Genomic DNA, 12,450 nt, shown 5'->3' with positions numbered 1-12,450 from the left:
TTATGTAAGGTGAAAACTATGACTAGATTGGCATATTGAAATTCATTTCATTACTACAACATACCTCCCCAAAAGTTCAAGGACAATTAATAAATTGCAATTTATGATTTCTATGATCTCACAGATAACCTGAAAACTGTAATGTCCCTTATTAGAAGATAGCCTATTTTCCAATATTTAAACACATCTCATCATGCTTATTATACTTTATTATGCATTTGTTAGGTCTAGGGAACAATTGGCATACATCATACAAGGGATAATCAACATAGCCAAGTCTAATCCTTAATCAATCCTACTGATTAATCTTAGCGGACATTGGGAAGTATCTTTGTTAGGGTGCCATAAATCATCCTCCACCAGAAGTGCCTTTGTATGATGTAACATTTGCCCATTCAACCGCAGGCCTTATCCATTGCGTTTGTATGATGTAGCACATGCCCATTCCACTGCAGGCTTTACCCATTGCCTTTGTATGATGTAGCACATGTCCATTCCACTGCAGGTTTTATCTACCTTGCGAGGTATTAATACCGCCTTTTGCTAACAACTGCACATCCAATCGTCCATGTGGGGCAACAGGTAACATTAAAGATTAGGTTATGAGTATACTAACTTCTCGTGTATTATGTATATCTATGAAATTAAATATGATTGTCATAAATATTGCAGTCTATATTAATATTACTACTAAATTCTGCATAAGAACATTATCAGGCTTCATATATTAAGCACATCCCCATGCATACTACCAGATACAAGAATGTTACTGCCATTAACTTAATAACAGTTCTGATCTGATCTGATCGATGGTGATGTCAATGGCTGTTTTTGATTCCTTTCCTTTATATCTCTCAATGTGAGGGAGAGGTCACACCTCTTCATCATGTATGCCCTTTGGCAAGAGACACACCCTTTCACCATTAGCATCCTTTGAAAGAGTGCAACTCTTCATTATTTCTGCCCTTTGAAAGGGACACAACCTTTCACAATCAAATCTGCACTTCTCATTCCCAAATTACCCCCCCTTCAAATGAGTTCTCTTCTCCCTTTTATACCTCATATTTGGGGGAGTCACAACTTAACATTTCATGCCTTTTAATCATTCATTAACTTTAATCAAATTTAATTATATTTTAATTTTTATTCTTTTGTATTTTAATTTTATTATTGTTATTTATTGTTAAATTATATTTGAAAGTGGGGACATTACAAAAACATATCATTGCAATAGGATTATTCTTTTGTTCATCCTTCATTGTTTAAATGTTGGTTGTAGTCATCTTAAGTCATGGAGGTATAGGCGTACATAGTAAAACAATAAGGGTATAGCTATATAATGTATAAATATAATCAACATATGATGAGGGTACTAAGAGAGGGATAAGTTCCTCAGCCCTATATTGGACTCTCCTAGCGATTATGATGGACTCTCCTAGCGATTATGAGGGTACATAGGTGATCTCCAAATATACAAGGAAATTGGCTAACACACATTTTGTAGATGTTTGGGAGGCCGTATACCATTCAAAGTACCATCAATATAGCACCTTAGTTCAAATCTTCATATAGGAGTTCTTTGTTCTAAATGAATAACTAGATAAGACTTGATCAATTTATTTAGTTGTTTTTTAGAAATTTCATGCATTGTTCCATCGGAATTTGTTCCAAAAGATGTACCATTTTGGTGATGGGGATGATCTCAACTGTTGTAGGACAAGGATGAAATGCCTCAGAGGCTGCCTATGGGGGGACATCTATGAAATGTCCTTTTGAAGTAGGGGACATCTCTGCGGTGTCCTACCTTGCAAGGGATGTGTATCTAAGTAAATAGTAGTAGAGGTTGTAATAGTCTAACTCTATTTTGCCTCTAATACCATGTAAATATTCCTTCTTTCTTCTGAGGTCAACCATCTATACATGCATGCCATCATGTTGATTTTCTGTTCAATGTAATGACGCATCAAAATCACTATCATGACATAGAGAAGCTTTGTTCACAAAAAGTTTGACATAGACCTTGAGGGTGCACAACAAATTTCATAATTTTATCACTTTAATCAAATTCAAAGAATTCAGATGCCACACATATATTAATTTTAGTTGTGTATTCAAGACAATATTTTCTAGCCTACATTCATCCACACCACCCTTTCCTATCTTATGGGTTATGTAAATATCGTGATGGTACAAAAGTGTTTTATATTATTTCTTATATTTGTTGGTGTTTATGGAATTTCTCGTTCATGTTTTGAAATTTGAAACATATTCGTCAATGGATAGTATTGCATCATTGAGGAAGCCAATGGGATGTGTTCAAAAATTATTTATGCACATTGTCACACACTCTTCGAAGTAGAGTGTGGGTTTTACTTTAAAAAAATCACAGTCAATAGACAGTTTGGGTCAAGTTTGCATGACAAGATTCACTTGACTCAACAAGTTTGGTAGACTAGGCAAGTCTAACGAGATTCCACTAGTCTCGAGTCTAGGGGCATTGGCTAAGGTAACCCATCTTGGAACTTGCAAAGGTTGGGTGAGTCCAAATGAGTCTTGTAACTTGTGCACACGTGTGTTCATGTGCACCACCAATTGGTGTCCCTCAATTGTCCCCAAATTTTGATCCAGTGCCCACCTGTCCTTGAAATCCATCCATGTGCCCTCATATTGAAACTCCATGTAATGTAGGTATGCAATATTTGCATTGCCAGCCACTATCCCTCCAATGTCCTCAAATTTCAATCTATAGTCCCATTGTGCCACAATTTTGTCTTTGTCCTTCCATTTTGGAACTCCATAGAACATAGGAAATTTGATCAATTAACCTTCTATCACAAGATACAATTGGGGACATTAAATATTTTGACTCTACCGTTGGAGATTGGATAATATTAGAGTTAGATGGAGGACAGGTTTGAAAAGATAAGTCCACTTGTGAAGTTCACATGAAGGAGGCTTGATAACAATCATCTTAGTCTTTTTCAGTTCTATAAACATTCTATGTCGCTTGTTTTACACATTTTGTGATATTGGCATCTTAGATTGCTTTATGGGTACTATCATGTGGTTCTTTGGCTATTTTCAGATTGCCCATTGGGTTCTAGATGTAAGGTTTAGTTTGGGAAGCAAAATTTGAAACTATATGTATTTGTTAGTGCGTTGGCACTCAAGATTTGTGCCAATATTTTATTCCAAAATTTGTGCCTGAACCAAAAATTCTAACTAGGTTAACAATCTAAGCTGTGTAACCTGGGTAAGCGTTTGCAACCAAATTAGGGGCATCCTTGGCCAATTTAGAGGTCTCCTTTGTTGGAAATGTCCCAAGGACATGGAGATGCCTTCGAAATACCCTCACACCTTTTCCAAAATCTGCAAAAAAGGGAAATGTCCTTAGTACGCCCTATTAAAACTTGGAAATGCCGCATAAACATTTGGGAACAATTAGCCATCCCCTATGCCACAACCAATTTGGAGTCACTTTAAAAAAAACCATAAAATTAATAAAAATAAAGGGGTGTGGACACCCCTTGCATAAAACCTAATCCTAAAAAGCAACATTATAACATTCAAAACAAAAGAAAATAGCTATTTGTGTCATTTTGCAAATTGTGAAGAGCTGAAGGAAGAGGAGCATAATAGTGAGAAACCAAGTGAAAGAAGGAAAATGAAGTAGTGAACAAAGGGCAAAATAAGACAAGTCTGCATCATTTGAGGTAAGTTCATTATTTTTTGTTTTTTTTACAATTTTTCTTGCATTTTGTTTTTGTCAAAATTTCAAATATTTAGGAGGGTTTTTTTGTTTGTTTGTGTTCTATGTTTGCACTTGCAGCTTCCATTTACATTTCAACCAAAAAAAGAAAACAATGAGCACTAGTGGCAATGTAGGTAGTGAGGGTCAAGAAATTTAAATTGAACAAGCATGCTATTGAAGTTCTTCAAGAAATGTGGTTGTTTCAGGGACAATTCAGAAAATCCTTTTCAATACCCTTTTGAACTCGAAGAACTTCAATGGCATGCTTGTTCAATTTCAATTTAGAGCACTTGAAGAACTCACAAAGGCCTCTAGTCTAGCACATTTAGAGCACAATGGCTGGCCTTTGTGAGTCGTTGTGGCCCAACATTTAGTAGACTAGAGGCGAGGATGGAGAGAACTACATTAGCTCAAAGGATGGTGGACATGGCATTGCAAGGATGCATCAGAGTTGAGGATGCTTGCCACTTGTCTCCTTTCACATTTTGCTGGTTCCTCTATTGTAGAGAGGAATTGGTCTACATATAGATTTATCCAATTTGTCAAGAGGAATAGGCTTACCTCTCGACAATCAGAGAAGTTGGTAGCTGTGCATAGTGCCTTGTAGCTTCAGGATAGATAGACACTTGAGTATCTTTAGGCTCCAATGGCACGTTGTATGTTAATTGTGAAGATACTACATAGGTTGAGGATGAGGGGAAACAATGTATTGCTTGAGGTTCCATTGTATTAGGACGAGATAATCTCTTATAGTGGTAGTGACTCAGACTTCAATTTTGATGCAGTGTTAGAGGGTTCTCATGAGGGTTCAGATGTGTTGATGGTGTTTTTACGCACTATGCAACACAAGACAAAATACCAAGTATTCTATCGTCTCTTGATTAAAGACTCCCCAAATGCTAAGCTACGTGATCAAATGGAATGAGTCCAAAGTTCTCGATGTGCTCTTGGATAAACTCAGTGTGTGATGTGATATTGCTGGAATCACAAGGTGAATGATAGGATGTTGCTGGAACGTGAAAATTAACTTGATTTGAAAAAAAAAGGAAAAAGGATGACGGTTGAGAGAGCCAATCTAACTCTAGGAATGTAAGAGCGATGGACAATCTTTCGTGAAACATAACTAAGCTTTGCTTTGATATGCAGCGAACATCTCCACAAGGCTAGTGCGATCTTCTAGGGTTAGCTTGATGACTTTCAAATCACCACTACAAGCATAGATACCCTCAAGGTGAAGCATATCAATGAAGAAGTAGCAATTGAAGTTAAGCTTGGCTAAGATGGATCCAGTTGACTACGCAAGACACATTACAATCAGCAAGGTGCTAGTAGTATGGATATACAAGTTTCACCATTGATCATACACAAAGTTCTTCAATCCATCTAGACAACATGAAAATTAAATGAGAAGTAGAGATCATGCAAATTGTTGAATCGACATATGAATTTCACCATATCTTCAATGAAGTTTACATGCTTCTTACAACAAAGTCTTGGCAACAATCTTTCTCTTTTCCTCCTACTCTATTCTAACTGCTATTTGCTATCTAACTATTTATTGCTCTACCAACTATTAACCTTTACAAATGAAAGAGTGGAGCATTATATAGTGCTCTCATTACAATTGAGTGGCTCCAATTGATTCACAATCAATGGTCAAGATCGAAAGACAGAAACCCTAATTAGGGTTTGTTAAATCCATTACAAAGCATTTAATGCTTGACAAATGATAAAATTACATTTTATGGGACACATGTCCTTCCTTGAATATTTGACCAATAGATGATCACGGTAGGTGTGTCGGACTTTGTGCCCATGTGGTAGTTATCCTCGTTGATGGACGAGCTAGGTGCATTGAACTTGGACACCTTCTCTTGAAATGATGTAGTTGGATAAGTGAGGACTAGGCGCCACCTCAGTTTGATTGATCTTTGTAACTCATCACAGGTTGTAGATGAATGAGGCATATCTCTTGATACTCAACATTTCCAAGCACCTGATGTGATGATGACTTTGCTCAAGTCGATCCTCTAACTTTGGTTAACTCTTTTGAAACTAATTTCTGTCTTGATCACTTCTGTCGTTGAGCTTTCGTCTGGCTATATTGGCAATGATTCTTGGATTTCCAGAGGAAATTCAAGATTGTAAACATTTTCTTCTCATCTCCATTATGTATACTTGATCATCCTTGTTGAAATCTTCTTTCAAGCCCATTTGATGTTGAAAATTCTTTGCCTTGGTGAAGTCTTCTAGAAGTTGACCCTTTGCCTTGGACACGTTGAACTCCCCATGTTGCTGGCACTGATGCATTCCCTGTGTTGATCATGAAGTCCTCTTCTTGAAGTTGCATGATAATCTTGTGTAGTTCTCTCTCCAAGTTGCCGGCCTTGAATTTGTGATGATTTCTTTGGTGCTATCCACAACCTACTCTTTCATCCTCTTCTTTAGTCACCTGCAAAACAAACAAAAGACTATCAAACACACTTGATATATGCTGATTTTACAAGTCTCTTTCATTTGATACTTCACTCTAAGTGGTCTGATTTTAGATCTTTTGGAGGTCTGACTAAGTCTGAGTTTCTTGTGGTCAGGTCTGTTTTTTTTTATGTTTCACCCCTGATTCTTGTCTGACCTGATTCCTATTGTTTGCAGATGCGAGCATCATGTGGAGCACATTGTGCATGTGATCTTGCACAAATTTGGAGCAAATAATGCATGTAAGGATGCACAATGCGCTCAAGAGAAATACTTAACCAAATTTTTCACATCTTTATCCTTGCTCTTTGGATATGGTTGTTGGTTCAAGGCTGGGCGCTGTTGTTAAATGCCTCTCAATAGCTAAATCGTATTACCTTAAGTTTCTTATTTCCACTGGCAAGAGAAGTAAAATACCTTAGTCATGCTTTTCCATAGGCAAAGTAAGTCATTCAATTGTTAAGGCACACATTTAAGGGGGCAAAGAAAATTACATAATCCTTAAGTCCCTGATTTGGATGACCATTGGAAATGTCAATACTTATATCACGCTTTAGAGGCGTCGAAGGAAATAACCCTTAAGTCACACTTTTGAGGTAGCCATGGAAATGACAAATCTTTATGTCGCTCATTCAAGTGGTCAATGGAAATCACACTATCCTTAAGTCACACATCCTCATAGGCAAAGGAAATGATTCATCCTTTAAGTTGCACTTTTTCATAGGCAAAGGAAATAATTCAAATTGCTTAGTTCGTGCTTTTTTGGTGGTCTAAGGAAGTGCTGATGTTGGTGCATTTGGATGGTGAAAGGAAATCACAACGCTTACTTCACTAATTTCCAGTGGCAAAGGAAGTGGTGATCTGGCCAATGAAGTGGCATTGTCAATGCCTTAGAACTTTTGCTCTCTTCCTTAGAGTTTGTGGGGCCCAATCAATGGCGTGGCACAATAGTTGGGGGGGGGGTCAAAGGTAATAAGTTAGAAGGGATGCAGTGAAGAAGAGGGAATGGTAAGGAGAAGTCGTGGGGGTAAGGTTGAAGGGATGTGGTAGGTAGGGGTTAGGAAAGGGAAGTTGGGAGGAGGTGATAAAGAAGGTGTCGGGGATGGGAACTTATAAGGGATTAAGGGGTGTAGGTTGGGTTAGGACCGGGGTTATGAAGGGTGGTAAAGGAGTGTGGGTAGTGGATGGGTAGGCTAAGGGGAGTAAAGGGGTAAGGAATGTGAGATGTGGGTTAGAGAATGGGGAAGTTAGGAAGGTAAAAGAGGTGGAAGAAAGGTAGGAAGTGGGGGTGATGGATGGAAGGGTGGTAGATGAAAGGAAAGAAGGGTGTGGGAAGGGAAGTTAGGAAATGGGAAGAAAGGAAAGGGAGTTGGGAAGTGGAAGGATGATAATTGTAGGAGATGGAAGGATGAAAGATGAAAAAAGATGGAGGGATAAGGGATGGAAGAAGAAGGATGGGTGGAAGGAAATAAAGATGGAAGGAAGGAAGAGATAAAAGATGTAGGTAGAAAGGTAGTGAAAGGTAATGGGAGTGGAAGGTGGGAAGTAGAAGGTGAATGGAAGGAGGTTAAGAATGTGGTGAAGGCATAGAGGGTGGATAGAAGGAAGTGGAAGGTGGTGAAGGGAAGGAAGAGAAGATGTAAGGGCTGTGGAGTGAGATGGAAAGATGGAAGGGTGAAAGAGAGATGGCAATGATAGGGAATGGAAATGGGAGTGATCGGGCTTGAGCACCCACTGGCATTGCTGGGAGAAGTGGAAGTGATTATGAAAGTGGAAGGAAGGATCACACTCTTGCTTGGGTACTAGGAGTCTTAGGTCGCACATTGGATCGGTCAATGGAAGTGATGTCAATGCCATGGTTGAGGAAAGGAAGTGCTGTCAATGCCTTAAGTCGCTGATCTAGGCAATCAAAGGAAATGCTTAAGTCGCACAGTTGGGGGGTCAAAGGAAGTGCTCCAAAAGTGGCAACGTGGCTGTCTTAATCCATTTGTTCCGAGCTACAAATTATAATTTGAACTTCAGCTCCTTCTTCCTTAGATTATTGACTCTCCAAAACAAATCTTTCTTAGGCAAATTTGCATTTCATTTCTGATTCAGCAAGCAAATGATGATGATTATCATGAATCATTCACTTCCTAAGCCTTGAAAACAAACAGACCTTACCTCATCCTAAAGAGAGAGACTTCACTTGATAACCTCCTGGCTTCCTACACCTCTTCAAAGTGAAAGGCTAATAGCAAAAGACTAAAACTACCAATGACTAAACTAAGACAACTAACCTAGAAAGCGAAAAAGTGGGGGTCCCCATTTGCAATGGGGCGATGTGTGAAATGGTCACAACAAGATTCATATTTCTATAGTTTTGTCATGTTGTAGTTGAAACTTGCAGCCTTTGGGCATTTTGATGTAATTTTTTATAATATATGTGCACATTGTCAATAAATGCAATGAAATTTTTTTAAAACTTCATTTTTGCTTGTTGCTTTCTATGAAATGAAATTATCAGTTGAACTCTAATATTAAGTTTTAAGGTTCTATAATGTATATGATGATTGCCTTATCAATGGTATCATATGAATATTTGAAAATTTCTATATTTTAAAAATTTTCCCTATTTTTTTTAATAGCTGTCCCCTGCCTTCCCTTGAAAAATGGCTTCTCTCCCATTTTCCGTCCCCAAAACACATACCTCATCTCCTGTTGTCTCCATCCCAGAAACTTGGGGTAACATAGAAGTTAAGTTGGTTGAAACACTAGACATCTCCCCCTTTTCTCCATTTTGGTCTTAAAAATCTTTGGGTGGTGGTCTTAATTTGGATCCTCATATGGTACCGCATTTCAGAAAGACTGGCCTGTTCATATAAATGATCTGGAAGTTGGTTCTATTTCTCTCATATTTTTTATAATATATGTATTAACATATATTCCCTTGCTTTTTTTTGTATCAGAAGTTTTAGATATATTTTTTTCATTATTTTTGGTCCCAATATCTTTTGTACTTTGTAAAACAGATTTTCGTGGTAGTATTTATCTATGAAATACTGAAATTGTTTTTACTTTTTAACTATAATAAACATGATATTTCCACAGTTTCTGTAGTGTGATTGAGAATTTTATTGTGAAAAACAGTGCAAGTGTTCAGTGGTTTTAATTACTATATAATTATGTGCATTTCGTAACTTGTTTTGATGGAAAATGAGCAGTTGTAAATCTGACTCTTGATAATATTTTGTTTTTAACTATTAAACTGTTATGCGCTTTTACTAACATGATTGATTCTTTAACACATGATCAAGGATGATTTGCTTTTAGGTTATCTTAATGCTAACTGGAATACGTTCAATGATGATGTGATACCTTGGGATTTATTTTTGTATGCAAAGAGTTCCATAAATATTTGCGGCAGCTTCTTAATGTTTTGTACAGTGGAGAATGCCCTTTTCCACTTATGACTATGATTTTTGAAATTTATTACGCATGATTTGGAGAGTTCGCAGTTTTACGCATTGATGATAAGTCCAGATAAAATTATCTTATTTGTTTTTCTTCTTCTTGATGTTTATAATTTTTTGCAGGTCCGTGATCAGATCCATGAAGCTGGTTATTTTGTTGATGTTGACACATCTGACAGAAAGATCCAGAAAAAGGTAATGGTAGTTTATATCTTAGGACTGTGAATTGCTAGTCTTGTAAACAACAAATATTACTTTCTCTCGTTTGAAGAAAATATTAGTTTTTAAGTTTGCTGTTTGTTTGTTTTTTCTTGCCAAAGTAGAATCTTCCAATATTACGATCCTTTATACTTTTGGATGCTACATCTGTTTGCACCTAAAATGAATATTATTGATTCTTCTTTGCTGTATTCTCCGCCCTGACAACATCCAAAGCTAAAACTCATATTTTTATGTTAACAATCAAGATTTTTTTTCCCAAACAAGGTACCATTTTTTAGTTTCTGCAATCTTCATTGCATAACTTTAAAACTTGGACTTGGCAAAATCTTGGCAGCCCAAATTTCTGATTTGGACCAGACTCAGCAAAACATGCAGAAAATTAAAACTCATTTAGTTTAATGAATTAACTTTAGATTACATGCAAATTAATGTTCTCATTTGTGTCTTCGACCCAGGGGAGGTGATCTGTGCTGGGAACACAATCCTTTACCTATGAGATGCACACCCTATCTCATTTCTTAAGATTACTAGCAGATTTGTACTTATTTAGTATCTTGCACAAGCTGATAAGAGGTGTCTACATTGGATGGACAATGCAAAGTTTTTAGAGGTCTGTGTATTGTCGTGTCTTCCATGTCTTCATTGATTTATTTGACTTTTTCTAGATTTGTTACTTATTCTTTTGCTACATTTATCTTTGGGTCAAAGGCATTTTTCTGCAGCCACTCTTAATCTCCTGATTTGCATCTTCGATAAGTTGGCATTTACCTGTTCTGGGTAGACATTCCTGTCTGTAGATGTATACCCCTGTTTGGTTGCTGGCGGTATTAGTAGATTTGTTGTTATATCAGTAATGTGCACAAGTTAATATATTTGCATGACTTAACTGATGAAAAGTGCTTAGAGGTCTGTGTATACCAGTCTCTTGCAGGTTTTCAATTAGTTATCTATCCTAATGTTTGATAGCTGCTGGTTGGATGTGGCTTTTCTACCGAAGTTTGTTGTTGGAAGCTTGCTAGAAATTCATTTAAAGGCAACAGTGTGGCATGGGGGGATAATTGAATTGAATTGCCAGTGTTTCTTATTCATTGAATGGGGAAAAATTATGATGGCTAATGAAGTTCCAAGTTAATTGGTTTTATCATTTTCTTCAGGTAGATGCACCTTATCTTTCTTAATTTTTTATATGTCCATGCTTCGTGTTTGATGTAGCAGTCATCACCAGTGACATACACTATTTATGTATGGGTGCTTGTGGAACTTATGCATGTTTTCCGAAGAGATCTACACTGAATTATTTACTTTAAAAGATAGTAAATAATTATTTTGTATGTTGCAGGTGCGGGAAGCTCAATTAGCTCAGTACAATTATATCCTGGTTGTTGGTGAGGAGGAAGCAAACACCGGACAGGTTCTTTTTTCCTTTGTTTTCTCTCCCCCTTGGTTTACATCATGGAGATTAGCTTGAAGTAATATGGTTTTATTTTTTAAAACTTCGAAAGCATAAGACTATGGTGGTAGTTTGAAAAAATGCATTTAAATTTTAATCTACCAGGGCCTACCTAGGGCTGCATGCATTTTGTGGCTTACTGCATGAGTTGCCTTTGTTATGACGGTTTTGAGTCAATCTAGAATCTAGTATCTTCTGGGTTGCATCAATGGTGTCTAATTGGTTCCAACCTTGGTTTGCCTTTGCCTCAGGCCCTTGTCTGGTCCATGTAGGTTCTTCAAGGATAATTGTTTTTGAATAGTTACATTTGTCATGTTTCATCACTTGTGTCTTGGCCGCCTTATTTATTGCTACACTTTGTTCTGCCTACGGCCTTGCTTGCAATCAATTCCTGGGTGCCCTTTCAGTACTTTCTTAGGCCAAGTGCTTGGTGTTTTTCTCTGCACACTTAAAGCCGCATGCCTGATGTTTGTCTAGGCTTGCCTAGGGGCACTTGCCTGTTGTCTGCTTGAGCCCATCAATGAATCACATGCTTGATGTCATCCTTGACCACTTAGCCACCCACCCACAGGTTATCTAGCTTGGCTGGATGAGGGCTTCATGCCTGATATCGCCTTTTTTTGTGGCAGCTCTATATTTTTTTACTAAACCCTTATAGGGTATAACTTCAAAAAAAGAAAGAAGAAGCCCTCATTATGGTTTAATATTTAATTTTTTAAAACAAACCTATTCAAAGTAAAACTTAAATAAATTTAAAATACTTTGATGCTTATAAATTTTTTTTTATCTACCTATATGCTCTTTTTCAGCCTCTAAGTGTAAAAATGAGCTAAAAATAGATTGGTATCAAAGAATATCAGAACCAAATTTTGAATAACTCAGGACTTCAAAGGTATGGCACATGCGGTGGCTTTTGGCTACTTGATATTGAATGGGAGATTTTTGAGTATTATACTGCTACTGTTAGATTCATGTTTGCATTCCATTTGAATTGTACATGGCATTGACATGGCAAACTGAGTGTAAATGAAATTCACTTGTGTTTAACAGATAATTTCATTGGAAAACCCACAAATTAAAGAATGCTAAAATACTAAAAT

At 37.1% G+C, this 12,450-nt stretch overlaps 1 protein-coding gene across 2 annotated transcripts in view; it reads left to right on the top strand.

Moving 5' to 3' along the window:
* The window catches only part of LOC131029612 (threonine--tRNA ligase, mitochondrial 1), a 174,094-nt gene that overhangs the window by 146,494 nt on the left and 15,150 nt on the right, over positions 1-12,450 (top strand). For both annotated transcript variants that reach the window (XM_057960168.2, XM_057960167.2), the window contains 2 exons: positions 9,802-9,873; positions 11,240-11,311. In XM_057960168.2, the coding sequence (XP_057816151.2) occupies positions 9,802-9,873; positions 11,240-11,311 (144 nt within the window). The remainder of the gene's footprint in view (positions 1-9,801; positions 9,874-11,239; positions 11,312-12,450) is intronic.

Source organism: Cryptomeria japonica, chromosome 3 (assembly GCF_030272615.1).
Source record: "Cryptomeria japonica chromosome 3, Sugi_1.0, whole genome shotgun sequence".
Classification (NCBI taxonomy): Eukaryota; Viridiplantae; Streptophyta; class Pinopsida; order Cupressales; family Cupressaceae; genus Cryptomeria; species Cryptomeria japonica.
Note: the sequence above shows the minus strand (reverse complement) of the source record. Positions and strands in the feature narration are given on the sequence as shown.